This window comes from Danio rerio, chromosome 15 (assembly GCF_049306965.1).
Source record: "Danio rerio strain Tuebingen ecotype United States chromosome 15, GRCz12tu, whole genome shotgun sequence".
Lineage (NCBI taxonomy): Eukaryota > Metazoa > Chordata > Actinopteri > Cypriniformes > Danionidae > Danio > Danio rerio.
The window spans coordinates 46,665,001-46,692,500 of record NC_133190.1 but is presented as its reverse complement, the minus strand read 5'-3'; the positions used below and the strand labels follow the sequence as shown (position 1 = coordinate 46,692,500).

At 35.5% G+C, this 27,500-nt stretch overlaps 1 protein-coding gene and 1 long non-coding RNA gene across 6 annotated transcripts in view; one reads left to right on the top strand and one right to left on the bottom strand.

Moving 5' to 3' along the window:
* Nucleotides 1-3,954, top strand: part of chordc1a (cysteine and histidine-rich domain (CHORD) containing 1a) — a 17,919-nt gene extending 13,965 nt beyond the window's left edge. The window contains 3 exon segments of the mRNA NM_001025175.1: nucleotides 2,150-2,269; nucleotides 2,361-2,423; nucleotides 3,643-3,954. Coding sequence (NP_001020346.1) covers nucleotides 2,150-2,269; nucleotides 2,361-2,423; nucleotides 3,643-3,807 — 348 coding nt within the window. The 3' untranslated portion in view covers nucleotides 3,808-3,954.
* A 16,773-nt stretch (nucleotides 3,955-20,727) lies between these two features.
* On the bottom strand, nucleotides 20,728-26,756 carry LOC101885254 (uncharacterized). 5 transcript variants are annotated; one of them, XR_012391091.1, is made up of 5 exons: nucleotides 26,675-26,756; nucleotides 25,835-25,851; nucleotides 21,359-21,431; nucleotides 21,151-21,201; nucleotides 20,728-20,848 (listed from the first exon to the last, which is right to left on the bottom strand). It is a non-coding gene; the product is annotated as an uncharacterized lncRNA (long non-coding RNA). The 5 variants fall into 5 exon arrangements; XR_012391090.1 differs by lacking the exons at nucleotides 25,835-25,851; nucleotides 26,675-26,756 and adding exons at nucleotides 21,541-21,557; nucleotides 22,372-22,524; XR_012391092.1 differs by lacking the exons at nucleotides 25,835-25,851; nucleotides 26,675-26,756 and adding exons at nucleotides 21,541-21,557; nucleotides 22,372-22,524 and having other exon boundaries at nucleotides 20,749-20,848; nucleotides 21,147-21,201.
* Nucleotides 26,757-27,500: the final 744 nt, after the last annotated feature.

The window sequence follows — 27,500 nt, the reverse complement described above, 5'->3', positions numbered from 1 at the left end:
TGCTAAACGAACCGCGCTAACTGGGCAAACGAGACACGTTCCGAAACAAAAGTGTAGGTGTGAAAGCACCCTTAGTGCTTATTTGGGTTAAAAAACAACACACAATATAGCCCACAGTCAGTGGTTGCAGACGCATCATTTGCTGTTGTTTTTTTCGGCTTCTCCTTTGTTTTTTTGCGCTTCACTATCACGTTTGTTCCTCTTCTGACAGGATCGTATGTCAAATGGCTTTAATGATCACACGCACGTTATTAACATGAGCACAAAAAGTTTATTATTTAAAATATAGACGAGATGATAAGCGCTCTGGAACCCTAACCCTAACAAGCTTGTTAAAATGACAACAGGGCACAGCAGATTTTGTTTATCTTGGCTTTGTGGCTGTTCATCAAGACAAGGACAAGGTTTGTTTGAGCTCGGGTCGACCATGGCTTGTTATTATATGTATATATTATTATGGCGTAATGTCTCGGCTGTGTATTAAAACATGGCGGTTCCATTGTTTTCATTTTGGCTTGCTGCGGTAGCGAATGACCTATCTCTGTAAACCAATAGCGTTCAGTTGCGTGTCTAGCTCTGCCTTTTGGTACCCTTGGCAACCTCTGCGCAGAGGGTGCCGAAAAGGTGGTATGATTCGGTTTGTACCGTACCACTCAGTGGAAACAGGTCATCAGGTTCAATGCACTTATATTTGTGAAAACAATTAAGTTTACTTAATTGATTTGTGTTTGGACATCATGATGGAATGGGGTATATGCTCACAGACTTTTAATTTCAGCCAGCCAGGTTCAGTGCTTCCGGTGAACTGTCTTTCCATTATAAAATTGCCACGTTCTCTCTTAACTGCCTGATAAATATATACAATATTAAGTGGGTCTCAGACCGGATAAGAAACACTGCATTCAATTCCAATTTCCCGTCATGTCTTTAAAATATGACGTTTTGTTTTATCCCAGTATCTTCAATAGAGTTTCTGTGTTCGCCTACTGATTCTGACGAAGCTAGCGGTTACATGGTCTTTCATCCCGTTTTACGCTTGAACAACTAAATGAATGCTTACGTCTATTTAACTGAATGTATTGTTATTACATTACAACCTCGGTGCAGTAAAAGGAACCTTTCGAAATCGAAAATAGTCAAATATACATTTTACTGGAAGTTTTATCAGTGGTTGGAAAACACTACCTCTACATATAGACCATTGTGAGTAACCCAGCATTTTTTTTTTACAGTGATTAGTATGATTTAAAAAGGCTATTTTGTTCACCAAGGTTGCATACAATAATGTGTATCCAAAGTGGTGAAGCAGTGTTGTTTATTTCTAATAATTAGACTGTGATAATAATAATAATAATAATAATAATACTAATAATGATAATAATTAGATGTCTAATAAGACGGTGTGAGCACAAACCAGCCAAACAGGTGGCAAGGGGGGGACAATTGAACTTGGGTTCGGACCAGGCAATTGATCTAAGTGTGAAAGCACCCCTAAAATCAGAGTCCAAAAATTAGTATACCCAAATTATATATGTTGGGGGAAATATGAAATAAAATTGCAATAAAAAGACTTGACTTTTTCTTTCTTTTTATTGCAATTTTATTCAATATTTTCCCTCAACATATTAATTTGGGTGTACTCATTTTTGGACTCTGATCTTAAGTTTTTTTTTATATTAGTTCCAGTTTTAGCTTTGGGACTGCCTAATCTAATGTAAAGTTGAAGTCAGAATTATTCGCCCCTTTTTGATATTTTTTTTATATTTCCCAAATGATGTTTAACAGAGCAAGGAAATGTTCACAGTGTGTCTGATAATATTTTTTCTTCTGGAGAAAGTCTTATTTGTTTTATTTCAGCCAGAATAAAAGCAGATTTAAATTTTTGAAACCATTTTAAGGACAAAATTATTTTACTAACATTTACTGTCATGGCAAAGATAAAATAAATCAGTTATTAGAAATGAGTTATTAAAACTATTATGATTAGAAATGTGTTGAGAGAATCTGCTCTCCATTAAACAGAAATTGGGGAAAAAAGTAAACGTGGGCTAATAATTCTAGCTGTATATGCACAAATATATTAAAGTAAATCATCCTATAGAAACTGAATTTAAATTGTGCACTGTACGTGATGCCTCTTTCTCTCCAGGGTAATAAAGTGGCTCCGTGTAGGTTTGATTGGCATCAGACAGGAAGTCAGGTGACCTTGTCCATCTATGCAAAAAACTCCAACCCGCAGCTCTGCTCTGTGGAGGCCAACAGCGTCTCGGTCAGTGTGTTTATCTGATTAAAGAGATAATTTTTTTCTAAATGTGCTAAAATAATATATGATGTTTAATTACTCTGTTATTTTATGGCAGCTGAAAGTCCATCTGATCTTTGACGGAGAAAAGGAGTTTGAGCTGAGCCTGAGTCTGTGGGGAGTGAGTATTATTAACCTCATTATTAGCTCTTTTTGGGGTCATTGAGAATCATATTTTAGTTTTATTTTAGTTAATGTGCATTTAAAGGCCTAAAAAATGTTTGTTGAGTGTCGCAAACTTCCAGCAAACCAAGTTTAAGTGATGGTTAGATACTAAATGTTTGAAAATAAATAAAAATGACAACAAAAATAATAAAAAATGGCTAAATCTGATCAAAACCGTATAAACTGAAATTAAAGTGCAAGTACAAAATTTTATCTATGTAAAATGTGAAAAGTGCCTACCAAAGAATTGAGATATATATATATATATTTTATTTTTTATTTTTTTTATATTATTTATTTATTGATCAATTGAAGTGTATAGTGGAACGTTTGCACTTTATTTATTTTAAACCGTAATACATTAATTTGTTGTACTTATTTTGTGTATATATAATGGTAGTAATTAAAGGAAAAATTGTTTAATTACATTACATTTATATTATATTTCATTATATTATATATTATATTATATTATACTATATTATATTATATTTCATTATATTATATTATGTTATATTATATTTCATTATATTATGTTATTTTATATTAAATTATATTATATTATATTATGTTATATTTCATTATATTATATTATATTATATTATATTATAGTATATTTTATTATATTATATTATGTTGTATTATATTATATTATATTATGTCATAATGTTATACTTCATAATATTATATTATATTTCATTAAATTTTATTATATTATGTTATTTTTTATATTATATTATATTATATTATATTATATTATATTATATTATATTATATTATATTATATTCATTATATTATATTATTTTATATTATATTGTATTTCATTATATTATGTTATATTATATTATGTCATATTATATTATACTTCATAATATGTTATATTTCATTATTATATTATATTTTATTATATTTTATTATATTATATTTAATTATATTTTATTATGTTATATAATATTATATTTTATTGTATTATATACATTAGAGGGCGCTACAGCACAAATACGTTAAAAAACACAGTAGTGCCACCTGTTTTACATTTTAAACATGGTAAATGAATAGGTTTGCATAAAAGATTGTTTTAATCCACCTATTTCTATGTGCATTTTGTATTATCACATAAAAAATGCTTGATTGTTGATTGTGGTCATTTATTGATTATTATTTATTGTTATAGGTCATTGACGTCAGTAAGAGTGTGGTTAATATGATGGCTTCCAAAGTGGAAGTAGTAATGAAGAAGGCGGAGCCTATGTCCTGGGCCCGGCTGGACCTGCCCCCTCCAAAACCGACCAATGAGATGAAGGAGAATCAAGACGGACAGAACGTGACTATTCAGTGACAGCAGCGGTCAGTGATGAGGACTTCAGTCAAACCCTGCTTTCTGAATAATCTGGGGAATCAAATGAGAGATTATTTATTTATTTAATTGGTGACCATGAATATGGAGGAGGATTAGGGCCAAGGATTATTAATAAAATAAATAAAACCATTTTGAGGTTAAAGTGATTACAATGCAAGACTACAGTAAGTAAAGTTTATTTATAAGCATGTTTAACTTCAGTTTGGCACTGACCAAAGTGCTGCACAAAACCAAAACACACTCTAAAATAACAATGAAAGTAATAATAAAGTAATAGTATGAACAACAACAATGCACATTAAAGAATAAAAGCGTGAAATGGCAATAGAATAAAAATGTTTAAGTCTGGACTTCAAAGTAGAGAGAGAAGAAGCTCTCGTAATGTCCAGTGGGAGCTGATTCCACAAACATGGAGCAGAGACTGCAAAGGCTTCATCTCATTTCAGCTCAAGTCGTGACAAAAGAATTTGTAGAAACAATTTATTGGTTTACCAAAGGCTTATTAGTCGCTTCTTTTACAACGTATAAACCTGAAACTTTATTGTTTGCTTCTTCTCTCTTTGATTTTCTTCATAAATTTTAAGAAAAAAAAAAGATGCTGAATGAAATGTTTGGAGCTAAACTTGAGAATAAAGTTGTTGCATTTTAAAAACTCCATATAAACTATAAAGAAATAAGTAGAAAAACATGCCAAAAATAAACTTAGTTTGGAGAGTAAAGTTATGCTTTGAAAAAATAAATTATCAAATTGAGATAAATTTAAATATAATGTGTTAAGAAAAATGCTTAAAATTAAGAGTTTTAATAATTTTTCTAGGTCACACTTTACAATAAGGTTCATTAGTTAATGTTAATTAATGCATTAACTATCATTAACAAACAATGAACAATACATTTACTACTGTATTTGTTCCTGTTAGTTAACATTAGTTAATTAAAATACAGTAGTTCTTTGTTAGTTCATGTTAACTCATGGTGCATTAACTAATGTTAACAAGCATGGACTTGAATGTTAATAATGCATTAATAAATGTTCAATTATGATTAATAAATGCTGTACATGTGTTGTTCATGTTAGTAAATGCATAACTAATGAACCTTATTGTAAAGTGTTACATTTTTCTATATTAATGTTTCAAGAAGGCTTTACTGACTAGGGCTGCATTTCTGTTAACCTTCTAAATGCTATATCGCCAAGCTGTAGTATTGTTATGTTTCTCAACATTTTAGTTAGGTGTAACTTCGGTAAGTCATATTTCCTTTCGTGAAACATTGTAAAGAGCTTATTCTTGCACGGTTTAGCAGCTGTTGATAAGATAAACAACACTATTGCTGCACAAATCATATACAAAGTTCTAGTCAACAAAATCATTTACTGTACTTAGGAATCAAGTCAAAATTAGCTGAAACACAAGCAGAAGATCTTCATTTCATGAGCTTTTTTCTTTTTATGTATAACTTTAGACCTGTAGTTTAATGAGGTTATTCTCTTTGATCTAAATGTAACAACTTTATTCTCAATTTACTCCATCAACATTTTTATTTTAGCTTTTATTTCTGAACATTTAACAACTTTAATCTTGCACTGTAATGGCTTTAATCTCAAGATGTTTTTTTTATTATTTACGTTTGACTGTAATCCTCTTCTTGGCCCTAATTAAGCTCATGTAGGACGATTAGACTAGATTTAATTTGATTTGATGGACTACAAGGCTGTGAGAGACGTAAATGCATAAACATTTTATGTTTTTAGATTTATATTATACAAATATTTAAGAACTAGCTATTTAAAGCAAGTGGTACTCAGCTCTGCCCAAGTGGCTCTGCAATGAGCTCCAGCTCCTCCTCCTTTGCACTTCTTCTAAAAGTGATGTCACTGGGGGTTGGGGTGGCTGTACGGATTAAAACAGCTTATAGGAGGAGCAGTTGGACATTTTTGGGTCTAAACATTGACTTATGTTGACAATCTATATGATTTTCAAGTCTCAAATGGGTATGACAGTTACAGGGTTAATATAAATAATCTAATATTAGAAGGAAATGTCTAAAATACGAGTATAAACAAATGAATATAGGTGCCAAAACTGTTCAAACTGCTTCAGCTTTTGGTTCTTTTCCTGTGACATCACAAAGGCCAACTAGTAAATGACAGATTATGCAGTGTGGTTTACTGTGTGGTCAGGAAATCTCAACGCACTGTAATAATGCAGTGTTTCACACAATTCACGTCGTCCCAACACAAATCAATTTAGTTAACTTAACACATTTAAGTGGATCAAACAAAACAATTAAGTTGTCCCAAAAAAATCTCAAGAATTGTCATTTCAGCTCATTTTAAATAAGTAGTTTTGAACAAGCGGCAAAATAATAGCTTGATTGTATGACATTAGTGCAAAATCCCACTCTTTTGTGTCCTGTATATTTACTAAAGTCTCTCACAGCCTTGTCTTCATTTGCGTCAGATTAAATATAATCTCTAGTCTTACTAAAGTCTATTTTTCACTGAATTCTACAGCCATATTTAGTATAGAAATAACACTGATGTGGTCCTGTAATTCTAGCTTTCCTACTGTAAACACTGAAGTCAGGAACAGTTTCTGGTTCAGACTCTGCACTCGTCTGTATTACCTCTGTGCTATTGGTGTTTATAGAAGGATATACACCTTTTGTTGCCTTTTATTATCATCATTCCACACTGTAGTTATTTTCATGCACACACTGTACTTCAACACTTGTGTTATATGAAGAGCATCGCTGAAAACTACAGTGATGTATGACTGTGTTTATCTGTTTCTGATGTGTGTGAAACTCTCATGTTACCCAAAACATTCAATCATTGTCGTCATCTACTCTTACAGTTGTGTTTCTGTCTGATCATTCATGTTTGTTTGGTAAATTATATTTTTGTAAAGCATCCAAGTGCTTCTTTGACCAAAATGTACCTCACTTTTTATTTCAAGGCAGCTTTATTGTCATTTCAGCTTTACAAAGACTGGTCTGCAGGATTCATACTTGAATCATTCATTTTCCTTCAACTTATCCCTGATTATCAGGGGTTACCACAGTGGAATGAACCGCCAACTATTCCGGTATATGTTTTACGCAGCAAATGGCCTTCCAGCCGCAACCCAGTCCTGGATACAAACTAGCTACTCATTACAAAGCCCTCTAGTGTGGACTTTACATTACAGTTTAAGTCTAGAAAAAACTGCCGGTGCAACACTATCCAAGAGAAAAATTAACATATTCCCATAAAGGTGGAATGTTTTTCCTTTTATCCCATGCGAACAGACTCCTTTGGGATTATTGTAGCCAAAATGCAGCAATTTTGCCCCCTGTGAAAGAATATTTGAGCTTGAACCTTCTTCTAATACTATTAATACTGATAAAGCAGATCTCTGGGGGCACCGAAGTTGTCTGGGGCCATACGATAGTCTTAACTTGCCCAATTGCCCTATATGAAGCAATCAAGACCTCTGGGCTACTACATGGAAACTAAAGACAAAATTAGCTGGGTCCCCAGATATCAGCCCAGGTGCAACCCATTTGGGCCTCAGCTGGTATTTGGTGTGTGTGGTCATTTGCACTATAGATTTGCATATATACTGTGTGTCTGTTGGAGACTTCGGTTTGCGGTTGGTGATCTGAGTACTGCAGCTGTCCAGAGTGCTTTCAGCCGTCCTGCACTGAAATGAGGTGAGGATTGAGGTAGAGATGGAGTTTCTTTAGGCTTGTGAGATGAACGTGTGCCAGTTTACACATCCCAGCAAACATTTGGTGTTTAAAGTCTGCATGAACTGGAATCTATGACCATTTAAAAAAAAAGTTTTGTGACTACCTAGAGAAACGAGATATTACATAAGAAAGAAGAGGGCGTGGCTTTTTTTAACATGCAGCAAGCTGATTGGATGTAGTAAATAAGGCATTTCATTAAAAGATCTCATGGAAACGGGTTTGTGGAGAGCTATTACAACATACTCCTCCTCACTATTTCTGTATGTTGTCAAAACTGACAGCTGGAGGGGTGTTGTTATGTTTTGTTATGTTAGCAACGCTCAATACCTCAGACTGACCTAATCTGAGAATTTAACTGAAAACAAACAGGGTGTGTATTCAATTTTACATTACAGGGGAAATCCATTTTTTTCTTAATGACATGCACAGATGAATTGTTCACCATAAAACTAGCAATGTGAGCTAAAAAATCAATATGGTTAGTTTTGATTATTAATTATTATTAATAGATGATTAAATAATAATGATAAATGTCCAAACACAGACATGTCAGCTAAATATGTTTAATTTGGGCAATCAGTATGTTTCCATCCAAAGATTTATACATTTATCTATATATAAATGCGCAAAACGGGAATATCACATACAAATTAGTGAATAAAGCAGCGTTTCCATCCAATAAGTCAACAAAATCGTCACTTCCTGATAAACTGGCACCCAGCATCAAAAAGAAAAATAAATAATCATATAGATTATTTACTACTTTACCCTACTGTAAGAACCAGCTTAAACCAGCCCAGTCTGGTTTGCTGGTTTTAGCTAGTCAACCAGGCTGGTTTTCAGCCATTTCCAGCCTGGTCTTAGCTGGTCAGGCTGAGAGATGACCAGCTAAAACCAGCTTGACCAACCTAGCCAGGCTGGGAGCCCAGCTTAAACCAGGCTGGTCAAGCTGGTTTTATTTGGACATTTTTCAGAAGTGGCCAAAAGCCCTCTACAACCAGGCTGGTCAGCCAGCTTAGGATGGTTTAAGCTTTTTTTTTTTAGTACTAATGCAATAATTATTGTATTGAAAATGTTTATTGCAATGGAAAATAGCTGTAGTGTAAAATAAGGTTGAAATCAGACAAATGAGCCACTTTTTGACAGCTTTTAACATGTAAATTGTGACTAAAAAGTAAAAAAAAAAATCAAAAAGAAAAATAGAGTTTGTTGCTGTATGAGAAGGGATACAGCTGCCTGCTGCTGGAAGTTAATGAGAATTATGTTATTTATTAAATTACCCATTAATTGCATTTTATTAACCCCATTATTATTAACCCCATTATTGTATTATTTTTCTACCCAAACCTCAACTCGACCCTCACAGAACTGTAAGAACAGTAACGTACCGAGTTTAGCAAAGGGGAATGTGTAGAACCTCCATTGATCTCTATTGATTCATTAGTGTATCATATATATACACTCATCAGCAATAAACTGTAAATCCTCGCACTACAAATACTGAAGAAAATCACATCTTAAACTGTATTTTAAGCAGCATTTCGTTGATACCCTGTGAGTTACGGATAAAGTCGTTCGTTTATTTGATCCGCCCCCGCTGCGTCTGTGCTCGGGTTCTCGAGCTCCCCTTCATCGCTGAAGACAGAATGTTATTAAATAAATATTATCAGCTGCCCAGACATAAAAAGTGCGTTTACAAATATATACACACGTTAGACCATTTTATTCGAAGTGTTTGTGAGATGTTTTACAAAGGATATTACTATAAAACCGTCGTTTTTTTCTGATGTGGTTCACCCGCGTTTGTCATCAAACATGGCGACCGCATCTCGCCGTGAGGTAACGTTAGATTTCCCAGCTTATTATTTACTAAATTACTCATTAATTTGTATTTTATTAACGCCTGCCCTAACCTTAAACCTACCCACCATAGTAGCAAAATATGAATTGTTGTTGTACAAAGTCACTACTATATTAACGTGAGGTGTATCCCTTTTTGTCAATACCATATACCATGCGGTGTGGATTGATGCTGCTGTAAACTAATACTTTTTTTTTTATTTTTTTTTTTATTAAAGCGTTCAACAAGAATACAAAAATATACAGAAAAGGTACAAAACCTTTAACAACAAGGGTAGAGAACAGAACAAAACAAAATGACAAACTAAAGAATATGCCAGGGGGAATATAAATTACAAAAAGCACTTTAAATTTAAAGCAAGGTCACAGTGATGTTTACAAGATCACATACAATACAGTCATCTATTATAAAAAAGAGAGAATATTGTAAGATTCACATAGTGTTACGTATTTTAAAGCTTTAACATTGCTGGAGGTAGAGATTGTATTTAAATAATATTTCAAATCTTTACAAAAAATAAGAAAAAGGGGCTTTACAGACAAAAATTTGCATTTATGTATAAAAAATTTTGCTAGTAAAATAAACAGATTTATTAGAAAATATTTATCTTTAACTTTATCAACATGATAAAAACCAAATAAAACATCCTTGTATGACAAAGAAAAATTATATAAAAGAGATATACGTATAAATAAACTGAATTCTTTCCAAAAAATCTTAATATGGGTACATTCCCAAAAAAGATGATCAACAGATTCATCTAGAATTCTGCAAAAGGAACAGAGGGGATCCTTTTCCGGAAGCATTTTTTTTATATAAACATTCACTGGATAAACTCTATGTAGCAATTTGAAGGAAACCTCTTTAACCTTATTTGTAATTAGAAATTTGTTGGGTAAAGACCACACAATTTTCCAAGGAATGTCATAAAATAAATTACTCCAGTGAAATATGACATGTGGAATAGAAGTTATTTCATTCTGAAAAAGATGCCGAATCTTTCTATTTCTGAGAGAAGGGTTATGCGAGAAACAAATTTTCCCAATCACTGTTTCACACGCATTAATTAATGAGGTAACAGGGAGAACAGAATGAAGAGAGTTTTTTAAAAGGGTAATAGCGCCACTGGGAATTGCGTCCATAACGATGGCAAACTCTCGTGGGGTTATAGGAATGCAGTATTTACTTAAGAACTCAGAATAAGAGAGTAAATGACCATTATTATTAAAAAGTTGAGAAACCAAGCAAATATTGTTCCTAAACCAATTAGGAAAGAATATAGATTTATTTTTATAACAAATATCATGGTTATTCCAGATATAATACCTATGAGGACTAAAGTTGTGTTTATATATTAAATGCCATGCTAATAATACTTGCTTATGGAAATTGGATAATTTAATAGGAAGTTTGGAGATATTATAATTACATACTAATAAAAAAGGGAGACCACCAACTTTGGAAAAAATATACTTGGGAATTACATTCCAAAGGGAATCAGGATCATTCAAAAATTGCCTCAACCAATTTATCTTGAAAGTATTATTCATAGAAGAGAAATCAAGAAAGTTTAGACCCCCATAATCATAACTGTTTATAATAACAGATTTTTTGATATAGTGTCTTTTGTTTTTCCAAAGAAAGTCAAAAAGCATTCTATCAACCTCAGCACAGAAAAACTTGTTCACAAATAGTGAGAGAGCAGGATATGTTACTCTTGAAATACCCTCAGCTTTGGCAAGGAGTGCCCTCCCTCTTAAAGACAAGTCCCTTTGAAGCCAAGAATTAAATTTTTTTTTTTGTTTTGGTAATTACTGGGTCAAAATTTAATTTACTTCTAATATTGTCATCTTTGCAAATAGTTAAACCTAAGTAGCATACTTGAGATTTAACAGGGATATTATAAAGAATAGAGGCCGAGCAGGACTTTATAGCAAGCAGCTCACATTTATCTAAATTTAGAGTCAAGCCTGAAGCTTTTGAAAACATTTTAATATATTTAATAGCATGAGGAATCTGTGATTCATCCTTTAGAAAAAGAGTGGTATCATCTGCTAATTGGCTTATGAGAAAATGTTTATCAGCTAAATTAATGCCTTGTAGACTACTGTTCAGCAAATAAGAGGTAAGAAGTTGAGATGCTATTACAAATAGGTAGGGAGAGACTGGACAGCCCTGACGAACTCCCCTAAAAACCTCAAATCTAGGTGACGTACCCGATTTGAGATTAATAGAGCAGGTAGCATTTTTATATAACGTGCGGATGGACTTACAAAAAAAATCACCAAAGTTGAACTTGCGTAATGATTGTAAAATAAAATTGTGCTCAAGAGAATCAAAAGCTTTATAAAAATCTAAAAAAAGAATAAAGCTTTCCTCCTTAACTAATTCTGCATAATCTAATAAATCTAAGACGAGACGGATATTATTAGAAATGTGTCTCTTTGGGATAAAACCTGTTTGCGTTTCATCTATTATTGTTCCTAGCACACTTTTAAGCCTATTGGTCAATAATAATGCTAATATTTTGTAGTCACAATTTAAGAGGCAAATTGGACGCCAGTTATCTATAAAAAGAATGTCTTTCTTTGGTTTGGGAATTAAAGTAAGTAAGCCTTGAGATAATGTTGAAGGAAGTGCTTCAGATTCAATGCTTTCTAAAAACATTTTAAGTAAAAAAGGTGCTAAATCTTGAGCAAACATTTTATAAAATTCAGCCGTCAGCCCATCAGTACCCGGAGATTTATTATTTTTAAGGGCTTCAATAGACTATTATTTCAGCAGCAGTTATATGTCTATCACAGGTGTCCGTCTCATTTATAGATAAAGTTTTGGTTCCCTTTAACGATTGGAAAAACAACTGTGCAGAATCATCACAATATTTAGATTTATAAAGATTAGTGTAGAAATTTGCACAAAAGGTAGCAATTTGTTTAGGGTCAGAAGACTCAGTTCCATCAATATTCACGGAATTAATAGTTAGATTTCTAGAATTATTTTTTTCCATCCTAAAGAAATAAGCTGTACTTTGCTCTCCCTGCTCGAGCCATCTTCTTCTTGAGCGAATAAAAGAGCCTTCTGCTCTGTATTTATATATTAAGTCTAGCTTAGTTTGCAATTCAGAAAGTTCTTGAAATTCTGCTTCTGATAGGCCATCCTGAACTTTGTTATGAAGGTATATTATTTTATAAACAATAGATTCCTCCTCTTGCTTTTTAAGTTTAGCTAGTTGAGTCCCAAATTTCCTAGCACATTTGCCAATTTCATGTTTAAGGAGTTCCCAATTCAATCCATATTTATTGTCTTTTTTCGCTTTGAGCCAGTAATATTTAATTAAAAATGAAATTTTAATCTTTACTTGATCATGTGTAAGCAATGAGGAATTAAGCTTCCAATAAGATGCCCTGGGTCCTGAGAATATATTGTCTGATGAGAGAGGGGACTGAAGAAGAATAGCCTTATGATCAGTTAGAGGGGAGGGAAGAATGCTAGTAGTAGCTTTAAAGTTCTTGACACATTGAGACACAAGCCAGTAGTCAATACGAGACTGTCTAGAACAACTTTTGTTACTCCAAGTGTAAGACTTAGTGTTTGGAAATATTTCTCTCCAAATATCAATAACATTAAATTTGTCCATAAAAATTTTCAGTTTAGTGTTTACAGAGGTGGACCGTTTAGGCGGTAGTCTATCCATTTGGTTATCAGGCACCATGTTAAAGTCTCCCCCTATAAAGATTAAGGCATCAGGGTATGTATTAAGCCACAAGAGAATCTTGTCCTCTATAGTTTCAAACAACAAGTCATTATCACGAGTTACATTATAGCCATATATATTAACCAAAATTACAACAATATTATTTATACAAACTACCAACATCAGAAAATGACCCTTCTTATCGCAAAAGTGATGTAAAACGTCTCCAACAAAATTGTTTTTCAAAATTAAGACTCCAGCTGAATGTTCTGAGCCGTGAGCGAACCAAATGTCATTGCACCACTGATTTCTCCAAAAAGCATAATCACTAGGAATTGAATGTGATTCTTGAAAAAAAAAACAAAGTCCGTCTTAAATGATTTTGCAAATGTAAACAAAGCTTTCCGCTTAGTAACGTCTCGAAGTCCCCTGGCGTTGAGAGAAATTACAGAAATAAACAGAGTAAAATCGAACAAACAAAAAAAAACTCTTAATATGAAGAGAAAGAAAAAAAAAAGTTCCTTACTAAAGCTTACTGGATGAAAACGCACAAATAATAGCTGACAAAATAACTATATAAGAACATTTACAGCTAACTTCAGTGTTCTGATTAGTGCAACATTAGTTATGTGAACCTCTCTTGATTATTTGTTCAGATCATGAAGGGTTAATTTCTGAACCTTCAATGAATGCTCGGTGGCCCACAAAGTATGCTTTCCTTCCTTGCTTACGAGCATTTTCCACCGCAGGCCAAAGTAAGAGCCTTCTTTCTCGGTCGAAAGCCGTAAGATCCTCGGAAAATCGAAGACTGTTCACACGAAGAAACTCTGATGATTTCGCTGCTCTCCACACGCCATCTCTTATTAACCTTGAAGAGAACTGAATGATGACCGCCCGTGGCCTAGTGGTGTTAATTGGCCTCTTCCCGATACGATGAACAGTGTCAATTTTATCCGGTAGACACGGACCTCCCTCTGGAAAAGTGGCAACACATATGCGAATAGATTCAGCTCTGATGTTTTCACCTTCTTTTTCCGGTATTCCGTGCAGTCGCAAATTCCAACGACGCGAGTAACGCTCCAAATCTGCAATCCTTGTCTCACAGAACTCCATCTTTTTTTCCTCAGAGCTCACTCTTGCTTCAATAAGGCCAACCTTCCCTTTAACGTCGTTGAGCTCGGCACATATACAGTCAACAGTTTTTTTTAGCCCTTCTATTTTCAACGCATTGTCCCTGTTAGCGTTACTATTGGATGTGCCCTCAGACTGTCATGTCATGTGTTACCTGCTTCCCATATTTGGACATATGCAAATAAATGTATTCCGGTTCAGCAGAAAACAGAGGAGAGATGTGAGTTATTTTACCTCCGTGTAATTAAGATTATTACCGGTTACCATACACGAAAATGGCTGCGCCAACAGGTTATGGGCCCAGAAGAGATGTGAGTAACCGATGGAATAGATTGTGTTTCGACGGAGATGAGAAAAACTATGAACTTTGGGAAACAAAGTTTTTAGGACACATGCGGTTGCTAGGATTGAAAGAGACGGTGCTATCAGAGGCCTCCGCACATGCTGATGATGATGAAGGACCTGATAAAAATGAAGAAGCGTATGCAGAATTAATCCAGTACCTGGATGACAAAAGTTTGTCACTTGTCATGAGAGATGCCGCGGATGACGGTAGGAAAGCTCTGCGGATTTTACGGGCCTACTATGCTGGCAAAGGGAAGCCGCGAATCATTTCTCTGTATACCGAGTTAACTTCTTTACAAAAGAAACCAAGTGAGAGTGTCACAGACTATATTATAAGAGCTGAAACCGCAATCACAGCACTAAGAAATGCAGAAGAAACCCTTAGTGATGGACTTCTAATTGCGATGATTTTGAAAGGTTTGCCGGACTCGTTTAAACCGTTTGCAATACATATCACACAGAGTGATACAGAAATAACGTTTGCTGAGTTTAAAACGAAGCTGAGAAATTTTGAGAGTACTGAAAACTTCCACAGTGTCGCCAGTGAAGATAACGTAATGAAAGCAAATGCCTCCCCCTCGGGACGCAAGGGGAGAGAAGGGCTCGCATACTCGGACATTACGTGTTACAACTGCCAACAGAAAGGGCACAAAATGCGTACATGCCCAGCCTTAAACTGCAAACGACAGTGGTGTAATTACTGCAAAAGCTCAACACACAAAGACGAGAACTGTAGACGAAAAAGGAGAGATGATATTAAACTGGCTAGCGACAAGAACGATGATGAGGAACACACATTTATCTTCAAAGCCAGTGACTACAGATCATACGAAATACAGCGAAAAGGGCTGATGGTCGACACTGGCGCAACCTCGCATATCATTACTGATCTTAAGAAATTCAAACAGTTTGATGACAAATTCCAACCGGAGAAACACTACATTGAGTTGGCGGACGGAACAAAGGCGAGTGGAGTTGCGCAGAGAAGAGGTGACGCAGAGGTGCACTTGATTGACAGCGCGGGACATAAAGTGAAAACGATACTAAAGAACGCCTTATATATACCATCGTATCCACAAAACATTTTTTCTGTTAAAGCAGCAACAACAAACGGAGCTTCGATCAGCTTTCAACAAGGACAAGACAAACTGACTCATAAGGACGGTACAAAATTTAGCATACATGAGTACAATAGACTGTATTATCTGAACACTGCTAATGGAGATGGTGATACTGATAGTTGTAACTCATGTTATGATATCCAAACCTGGCACGAAATTCTTGGGCACTGCAATAATGAAGACATTTCCAAATTGCAAAATGTAGTGAAGGGGATGAAAATAACAGGGAAGATTGATAAATCTAATTTAAATTGTGAGATTTGTACACAGGGTAAATTTGTACAGAGCCGAAACAGGGAGCCTGATACAAGAGCTAAAGCTGCACTCGAACTAGTGCACACAGATCTAGCTGGTCCAATTGACCCAGAAGCTAAAGACGGCTTCAAGTATGCTTTAGCATTCACTGATGATTACTCTGGTGCAGTATTTGTTTACTTTTTAAAAGCTAAAAGTGACACTGCAAGAGCAACTGAAAAGTTCATTGCTGACACAGCACCTTATGGGCGCATAAAGTGTGTTAGGTCAGATAATGGAACAGAGTTCACAGCAAAAGAGTTTCAGTCTCTTTTAAGTAAGAATGGTATACGCCATGAGACTTCAGCGCCATATTCGCCCCATCAAAATGGGACTGCCGAGAGAAATTGGCGAACACTTTTTGAGATGGCAAGATGCATGATCTTAGAGAGTGGCCTGCCCAAGATGTTGTGGACCTACGCGGTAATGACTGCTGCAGTAATTCGCAACAGGTGCTACAATAGCCGTATACACCAAACCCCATACTATGCATTGACTGGGAAGGAGCCTGATCTCTCTAAAATGAGAATATTTGGTTCAGTATGCTACGCATACAAACACGACAAAAAGAAGCTGGATGCTAGATGTGAAAAAGGGATTTTTGTAGGATATGATAAATACAGCCCTGCATATTTGATTTATTATCCAGACACAGGAAAAGTTCTGAAGCACAGACTTGTGAAATTCATAACAAGATGTGTGGCTGATCATCAGACACAGACAGAAATCACAATGTCAGATGATGATTCTCATAGAGAGAGATATGTATCTCCCCAGTCAACACATAACATTACTAATGAGACGCCAGAAAAGACAACTGAGACAGAGAGTCAGAGTAGTGCTCAAACTGAGAGTGGTGAACAATGCGCACGTTATCCTAAGAGAAATAGGAGAGCCCCACAGTATTTGACAGATTATGTATCTGATGTGGAGAGTGATGATCAGATTCTTACTAATGTTGATTACTGTTACAGAATGTGCGATTTACCACAGACTTTTGAGGAAGCTATGAATTCCAATGAGTCTAAGATGTGGGTTAAGGCCATGGAAGATGAAATTAGCTCACTACAAGAAAACAATACATTTACCCTAACTACACTACCAGAAGGTAAACATGCAGTGGGGGGTAGATGGGTCTACTCTATTAAGAGTAATATAGATGAGACAGAGACATACAAGGCCAGATATGTTGCTAAGGGCTATAGTCAAGTGATGGGTGTAGATTACATAGAGACTTTCTCACCAACAGCAAATATCACATCAATTCGAGCCTTAATGCAAATGGCAGCACAATATGATCTTGAACTTCACCAAATGGATGTGAAAACGGCTTACTTACACGCTCCAATAGATTGTGAGATTTACATGGAGCAGCCGAAAGGATTTGAAGTCAAATCAAACAGAGGTGATAAACTAGTCTGTAAATTGAACAAATCACTGTATGGTTTAAAACAATCAGGACGAAATTGGAACAAAATGTTACATGTGTATCTCACTGAAAATGATTTCATACAGAATCTGGCTGATTACTGTGTGTACAGTAAGCGAAGTGGTAAAGACAGGGTGATCATAATAATCTGGGTAGATGATCTCATCATAGCTGCTAGTGACAACAGTTTACTGAAGGATGTGAAAGAAATGCTGACATCAAAATTCAAAATGAAAGATCTGGGAAAGCTCAAACATTTTCTGGGAATTGATTTCGATCAAAGTAAGGGAACTGTAAGGGTAAACCAGAAAAGATACATATTGCGAATACTGGAGAGATTCAATATGTTAGACTGTAAACCCAGATCAACACCATGTGAGCTGAAATTGGATTACGACAGTGATAGTGATCCTATTGATCCTAAAAGGTATCGTGAGGCAGTAGGTAGTTTGATCTACCTAATGACATGTACTAGACCTGATCTAAGTTGGGTTCTTAGTAAACTATCACAGTATTTGTCCAAACCAAACGAACAGCTCTGGTCTACGGTTAAACATGTTATGAGGTACTTGAGGGGTACAATTGATCAGGAGCTATGTTACAAGAAAAGTGATGAAAAACTTAAACTTGTGGCATATTGTGATGCTGATTTTGCCTCAGATCTAAATGACAGAAGAAGCACAACAGGGTATTGTTTCAGCCTTTCTGCAAATGGTCCTTTGATCTCATGGAAGTCAAAGAAACAGTCCACAGTAGCTCTATCGACATGCGAGGCAGAGTATATGGCACTGACTGTAACCACACAAGAAAGCATGTACCTTGTACAGTTATTGGACAGTATGGAAAATGACTGCATGTATATGCCTGTACAGATTTTTGAGGACAATCAAGGTGCCATTGCACTATCAAAGAATCCAGTGTGCCGTCAAAGATGCAAACATGTGGATGTACGGTATCATTTCATTCGATCGGCACTGAGCGATGGAAAAGTGACTGTTGAGTACTGTCCCACAGAAGACATGGTAGCCGATGTCATGACTAAACCAGTGACAAAGTTTAAGCTGGAAAAATTCAAAGGTTTTTTGTTTGGTATGTAAATCGAACATTTGTGTTACCATATACAGTTTGTATACTGTACAGTATGAGTGCAAGTGGGGGTGTTAGCGTTACTATTGGATGTGCCCTCAGACTGTCATGTCATGTGTTACCTGCTTCCCATATTTGGACATATGCAAATAAATGTATTCCGGTTCAGCAGAAAACAGAGGAGAGATGTGAGTTATTTTACCTCCGTGTAATTAAGATTATTACCGGTTACCATACACGAAAATGGCTGCGCCAACAGTCCCCAACCATTTTTTCCAGGGCATCCGATCGGTTATTTATTAGCTGAGAAAGCGTGGAGATTACAGAATCATCGTCATCTGCTCTACCTTTCTTTGATGGCGGTTTATCTGGGCTCCCAGGTAGCGGTGAAAGTAAAGGGCTATCTCCGTGAGCAGCATAGCTGTGGCCTTCTATAAGGCTAGAGATACGTGAAGCACGCGATGTTTCTCCTCCTTTCCGTTTATCTGCCGCTGACTTCATTTTTAAAGTTGTGAGAGGTAACTTTAAAGTAAGATATTTCTTGTTTAGCTGTTAAAGGTGAGTTTGTCAGCAGAGCACTACACAAGTAGACTTAGCAGGACACCATCTTGGATCCTCATCGCTGTAAACTAATACTAAATTACTTCCGCCTCAGTCAGAAGACGAAACAACGGAGTCATAACCGGCTTTTTTTCAGGTAAGAGACCACTCTGTGGGGGAAGTTTAATAGGAACAAGTTTTATGCACATTATTTTCCCGCATTTGTTACAATATATGCAAACATTTCACTCAAATGTAAATACAAGGTGTACTCCCAACAAACACATTTACGTTGGAGCGATGTCTGCACAACGTTGTTGTTGAGGTGGAACCTCTGGAATGTTCTGATAGTCCTTGAAAACTGGAGACTCCGGTAAGAGAGTAAAGGGCTCGGAGAGTTTCATCCAAAAATAGCTTTAATGAGTGAGTACGTGTGTGTGTGTGTGTGTGTGTGGTCTGGAACATAAAATAGAACAAATTAAGTATCAATAAAATATTACAGGTTTAGCAATTAACAAATAACAGTCAAACATTTCCATTTAGATTACAACAGAAAATAATCTTTAGGTATAGGAATAAATTCACTGTCAAACTGTAGTGTTTAGAAATGACTCAACATTACACCATGTGTCAAAATATAAACATTAATCCAACAAGGAAACATACTATGGCATAAATAGTTTGGACTAGCATATTAGCTTCCCAACACAGATGAACATATAACATAAGATTATGCAAATATATGCATTAAAGGTGAAATACAACATTACAGATATTGTTACAACAGTATTAACATAAGTATTACCCATGTTTTTGGTGGGAATCAGTAAATAAACTTACTTTCTTGGCATGAACGCACACAGGATAGATGTTTGCCTTCTCACCGTGCCTCACAAGTGATTTTTGCCATGTGCTTGCTCTTGAAAGCGAAAGTAGTGAATGTCGGTCAAATTAGAGAGGTGCGCCATCTAGGGTATACTCATAAGAACTGCAACCCTGTATAGGACTTTCCTACAGTTGTATTTTTTCAAAGGCAACGTTGCCGCTTACGTGTTCGCTACATTGTCACAACGTAGAAATGTAAGAGTGTACCCAACAAACACATTTACGTTGTAGCGATGTCTGCACAACGTTGTATTTTTTCAAAGGCAACGTTGCCGCTTACGTGCTCGCTACATTGTCACAACGTAGAAATGTAAGACGTGAGAAGGCTGTAGCAACGTTGTCGTGCGACATTCAGCAACCGCGAGGCGGCGTTCTTACTACTTGTATTAATATTTTTTGTGGCAGTTTATCATTACTGCCTAGAATACAGGATAAGCAGCAATTCTTTTCCAGTATTGCTTAATATGAAATATTGTTCATTTATTTTTCCTATTTAATTTAAAAACTGCATGTGTAAACTTTAAAGTGTAAAAATGCCACACAAATGAATATAATCAAACTTTTTATTATATATTTCACAACATTTAATACATACAGTACACATACAGTATCTAATTATAAGCAAACAGTATAAAATAAAGTTTAGATTATATATATATATATATATATATATATATATATAATTAAACTAAAGGGTAAACAAACAAGAAAAGTAAACAAGAAATCATTAAAATGTAAATAAATATATAAATAAATATATAAATTAAAATTCAGACACTGGGCAGTGAAGCTCTGGACTGGAGAATACAGCAGACTGGGGAGCGCAGCTGAAGACCAGTCGTAGTTGTTGGTATGGAGAAAGCAGTCAGAGGAAGAAACAAATTCAACGGATAATCCAGCTTCAGAGATCCACAGCAGACAAAAGTCAAAATAGGCAGTGAGCAAGAGAGGACAGATCAGAGCTTGACACAACAGCACTACACAGTAAATGACTATGACTAGCAAGTTATTGAAGTTTCAGACATTTATTGTAATTTCATTACATATAAAATCTCCAGAGTAATTATGTAGCCTACTTTATTTTAATGTTTTAATAATATATCATATACCAAAATTACAAACAATTAAATAAATTTAGAGATACAGGGAAAACAGGTTTGAGTTAACAGAAGTCAGAGTTAGTCTCCGAATACTTACTTACTGTAAATTATGAGAAGAGAAAGAAGAGGTCCTGTAGTTGTGGCGTTGCTCGCTGTTAATGAAATGTTAAACTTAGTGTCATTTCAATAACAGCTGTACAAAATAATAAAGTAATTTTTCATAAGCATGATCTATTTTCCACATTATGGACATGCGGTTTTAGGTAACATAACTACATTTAATAGTAAATAGAATAGTATACTTCTTACCTCATTCAATTCTTCTTTCCATCAGGAATTACAGCAACACTGATCTGAGGTGAATTCAACAGCTGAAAACATTCTGAAAGACAAGTTACACGAGTAATTTGAAAACAACAGTGAGTGATTAAACAATAGTTTCATGCAACTTACGCATAATTAAAATCCAGAAATTATCAATAGAAGATTACCTCTATGTAAAAATAGCCTGTTGAGCAAAGAGAAGAGTGGGTTTTAAATAAAACATCAAAAGACCAATCAAAATAGAAATTTAGACTAGCAGACCTTTTAATTACTATCTATATTAATTAGGCATATGAACCTCAATTTATATACTTTAACTTATAGGGATAGCTCACCCAAAACTGACAATTCTGCCATTTTAGTCTCATTCTTTATTTGTTCCAAACTTATTTAGCTTTTTTTCTGCTAAACAATAAAGAAGATGTATTAAATAAAGCTGGAAAACTGTAACTATTTAATTCCATAGTGTTTTCCTACCATGAAAGCAAATGCTTACAGTCTTTAGGTTTCAACAGAATAAAGAAACTTAAAGGTTTGGAATCACTTATTATTTACAGGGCAAATAATTCGTGAGTACATATCATTTTTGAGTGAACTGTCCCTTTACCGGGACGCAATCTGCACAGAGATGTTTTGTATTTAAAAGTTATTTTGTGTGTTTTGTAAAAAGTGGGTCGGCTCGTGTGATGAAGTATCATACTAACTGATCACGATGGATATGGAAAAAACTGAACTTCAAAAACATTATTGTCCATTTGACTAAAGACAAGGCGTAGGTAAATAATCAGGAAATGTTTTATCGAGAGATTTAACATAATGATTTTAATGTTGTTGCCGTCCGTTAACGGAATGCCGAAATGTTACTCGCTCGTAATAACTTCATTACGGCTTTTGTGTGTGTGTAATGTTGGAACAGATTGTTGTCGAAATCATAGGTTTGTTTGAATATTCACGATTTATGTATCTTATTTAGCATGAAGAAATAAAGCAATACTCACGTCTCCTCGGTTGTTGATGAATGAGACGACGGCTTGTTGAAATTTAAACTGATTCAGCTGTGACCAGTAAATGTTGTACAGTGGTCGTCCACGCCACCTAAGCACAACCTAAAGCATGCGACCCTCATGATGTTTAAATGGCAACCTTATGACATCGTTGTGACAACCTTTAGAAACAACGTAGAATCCTCAACCTTTTTGCAATGTTGGTACAACGTTGTAGGAAGGTCGCTACGTTGAGGCAACGTTGTGTGTTTGTTGGGTAACGCCTGTTTCACACCGCAAGCGTCAGCGGCGCGTGAGCAGAGCGTGAGCGGCGCGTATGTCGAGCAGTAGCAGCACGCAGGCGTTTGCCTTTCACACCAGCTGCGTCTGCAGCGCGCAGCTCTTCGGCAGCTGCTGCTGAGATCAACCTATCTCTGTCTATTCTATCTAGTTACCCCTCTATATACAAATACACTTTTTAAACTTTTCATCTGTACCAAGGCCCCTCCTATGCTGTTTCATTAACCTGCAAATGTTTATTTTACAAATTTTATAGATCAAATAGTACTATATGCTTCTCAAGCTAACTTATATGAAAAGTGTCTACAGTCAAGACAATCGCCTGTGATATCATGTAATTTGTTTTTTGATTATCAGGTTGCTGTAGACCTAGTTATAATAATATTTATACAATATAGTTATAATGATATTTATACATGATCAAACTAGTGTTACTTTCTCCGCTTCAGTGATGTCCAGCGGCAGAAAAACAGCTCGTTAATTCATGCTCGTGCAGATGATGAGACGGACAAAAGTAATTAATGCATGCCATTCTTTTACTTATTTTCGTGTTGTCAGATTCACAGTGCAAACAGCTCCCGCTAGGAATAACTCGAGTGAACATAAAACAAAGCCGATTAAAACTTTCTTCCTCTGCTTCCTCTCTTAGCTGCACAGAACACAGCGAGCTCACATAATCCAGCATGCGTGTCGCACTACACTACCCACAATACACTTCGCTATGGACTACAAATCCCGTAAATGTTCTATTTCCCCTCTCCTACAACACTAGTGTGCAACTTAAGCAAAACTGATAGTAAAATTGTTTTACATTCGGTTTTGTAGTTCGGGCCTGAATAAATGTTTGTTGCCGTTTTTAATCGTTTTAAGTTCATTTGAATGACTATATATAAACCATTTGACATTATTAACGTATTTATTGGGTAAAATGGCTACTTTTTACTGTCATTCAATGTGTTTTGGTCATTATCAATGCACTGTCACTTTAATTGAGCGTGAGCAGCGCGTCAAAAATAGACCCAGCGCCGAAACTATCGCTGCACTGCTGCTTCGGCGACGCTCACGCCTCGCACTGACGCGCTGCTGCTGCGTGCGGTATGAAAGCTCTAATCTGTTAACATGGACGCCGAAAACACACGCGCTGCTCACGCGCCGCTCACGCGCCGCTGACGCTTGCGGTGTGAAACAGGCGTTACCGTACGTTCACACCGAAAGCGGCGAGAGCGTCCAAGGTCGCTCTTGCCGCCCTGGCGACAACGCTCTCTGCCTTCAGCTCCTGCGGCGAGAGCGTCAAAACTCGCTACATTGATCTCATATTTAAAGGAGCCGTTGCAGCATATCAGTTACATTCCTGCATAAAACATGTTTCTAGCGTGAAAATGTTGCGCACTTCTTATCAAATTCATACAACAATGGAAGATCAAGTTGCGTGTGGTGTGGCTTTGCTCTATTTATCCAATATGTGTCCATATGTCTGAAATATCCTGAAGCAGCAGTACGGTTTTGTACTGTCACATCGCGTGAGATTCCCGCTTTTTTAAGATAAATATATAACATTAATGAACATCAGTAACTCGCCAGTAACTTATTTAATGCATGTTCCTGTAGGAAAAAATTGTAAATAATTGGAAATCCGGCGACCGCAATAATCAAACCCTTGGGAACAACTGTGGTCGGAACCAAAGTTCACAGGTCTGTGTTCTCTGAACTGCTATCAAGCGATGGACGTCTTCATTCTGATTGCTTGCCGCCGAACCGCGTCATAGCTCATTACCATAAAGTTGACTTAATTTCAACTCTCCTCGACGCTCACGCCGGCGAAGACGCGCCGCGCTGATCCTCGCCGCTTATCGCCGCGTATCGCCGCCGGCTCTCATTGAAAATGAATGACTTCCGGCTACTTTGACGCTCTCGCCGCTTTCGGTGTGAACGTACGGTAAGACGTGAGAAGGCTGTAGCAACGTTGTCGTGCGACATTCAGCAACCGCGAGGCGGCGTTCTTACTACCTGTATTAATATTTTTTGTGGCAGTTTATCAATACTGCCTAGAATACAGGATAAGCAGCAATTCTTTTCCAGTATTGCTTAATATTAAATATTGTTCATTTATTTTTCCTATTTCATTTAACAACTGCATGTGTAAACTTTAAAGTGTAAAAATGCCACACAAATGAATATAATCAAACTTTTTACTCTATATTTCACAACATTTAATACATACAGTACACATCTAATTATAAGCAAACAGTTTAAAATAAAGTTTATATATATATATATATATAATTAAACTAAAGGGTAAACAAACAAGAAAAGTAAACAAGAAATCATTAAAATGTAAATAAATATATAAATTAAAATTCAGACACTGGGCAGTGAAGCTCTGGATTGGAGAATACAGCAGACTGGGGAGCGCAGCTGAAGACCAGTCGTAGTTGTTGGTATGGAGAAAGCAGTCAGAGGAAGAAACAAATTCAACGGATAATCCAGCTTCAGAGATCCACAGCAGACACAAGTCAAAATAGGCAGTGAGCAAGAGAGGACAGATCAGAGCTTGACACCACAGCACTACACAGTAAATGACTATGACTAGCAAGTTATTGAAGTTTCAGACATTTATTGTAATTTCATTACATATCAAATCTCCAGTGAGTAATTATGTAGCCTACTTTATTTTAATGTTTAAATAATATATCATATACCAAAATTACATACAATTAAATAAATTTAGAGATACAGGGAAAACAGGTTTGAGTTAACAGAAGTCAGAGTTGGTCTCTGAATACTTACTTAAATTATGAGTAGAGAAAGAAGAGGTCCTATAGTTGTGGCGTTGCTCACTGTTAATGGAATGTTAAACTTAGTGTCATTTCAATAACAGCTGTACAAAATAATAAAGTAATTTTTCATAAGCATGATCTATTTTCCACATTATGGACATGCTGTTTTAGGTAACATAACTACATTTAATAGTAAATAGAGTAGTATACTTCTTACCTCATTCAATTCTTCTTTCCATCAGGAATTACAGCAACACTGATCTGAGGTGAATTCAACAGCTGAAAACATTCTGAAAGACAAGTTACACGAGTAATTTGAAAACAACAGTGAGTGGTTAAACAATAGAGTTTTATGCAACTTACGCATAATTAAAATCCAGAAATTATCAATAGAAGATTACCTCCATGTAAAAATAGCCTGTTGAGCAAAGAAAAGAGTGGGTTTTAAATAAAACATCAAAAGACCAATCAAAATAGAAATTTAGACTAGCAGACCTTTTAATTACTATCTATATTAATTAGGCATATGAACATCAATTTATATAGGCCTACTTTAACTTATAGAGATAGCTTACCCAAAACTGACAATTCTGCCATTTAGCCTCATCCTTTATTTGTTGCAAACTTATTTAGCTTTTTTTCTGCTAAACAATAAAGAAGATGTATTAAATAAAGCTGGAAAACTGTAACTATTTAATTCCATAGTGTTTTCCTACCATGAGAGCAAATGCTTACAGTCTTTAGGTTTCAACAGAATAAAGAAACTTAAAGGTTTGGAATCACTTATTATTTACAGGGCAAATAATTCGTGAGTACATATCATTTTTGAGTGAACTGTCCCTTTACCGGGACGCAATCTGCACAGAGATGTTTTGTTTTTAAAAGTTATTTTGTGTGTTTTGTAAAAAGTGGGTCGGCTCGTGTGATGAAGTATCATACTAACTGATCACGATGGATATGGAAAAAACTGAACTTCAAAAACATTATTGTCCATTTGACTAAAGACAAGGCGTAGGTAAATAATCAGGAAATGTTTTATCGAGAGATTTAACATAATGATTTTAATGTTGTTGCCGTCCGTTAACGGAATGCCGAAATGTTACTCGCTCGTAATAACTTCATTACGGCTTTTGTGTGTTTGTGTGTAATGTTGGAACAGATTGTTGTCGAAATCGTAGGTTTGTTTGAATATTCACGATTTACGTATCTTATTTACCAAGAAGAAATAAAGCAATACTCACGTCTCCTCGGTCGTTGATGAATGAGACGACGGCTTGTTGAAATTTAAACTGATTCAGCTGTGACCAGTAAATGTTGTACAGTGGTCGTCCACGCAACCTAAAGTATGCGGCCCTCATGATGTTTAAATGGCAACCTTATGACATCGTTGTGACAACGTTTAGCAACAACGTAGAATCCTCAACCTTTTTGCAATGTTGGTACATTGTTGTAGGAAGGTCGCTACGTTGAGGCAACGTTGTGTGTTTGTTGGGCTAACATGCAGCTTATAGACAATGCCCACAGTAGTTCAGTTTGATCATGGTTCATACGTGAAGTTGTGTTTAAACTTAAATCTGACCACATTTGTTCACAATTTTATGACATATACACCTTTTCAAGTATAATGTATGTGTAAAACGTGTCAGTGCAGTTAGTTACAGTCAGTATCATTGATCTTAAAACGATATATAGCATGATTTACTTAATTAGCAGTTAATTTACTAATAATTAGTCCAGTGCACATCTTTTTGGATAAAAGATACATTCAAAGTGGCAATTCACCCAAAAAAGAGAAACTCAGTCATCATTTACTCAGCGTCAAGTTATATATGAGCTATACAAGTCTGTTTCTGCTGTAAAGACTTTACAATAGTGTTTCATTAGTTAATGTATTTACTAACATGACACAATAATGAACTATACATTTACTCTCAATTTCTGTTGAAGGGGACCTACAATGCAAATATCACTTTTATAAGCGGTTTAAACACAGTTGTGTGGCAGCAGTGTGTAAATATAAGCAGCTTCTAATAGTAAACAAGCATTAATTTAATCATTTATATAATC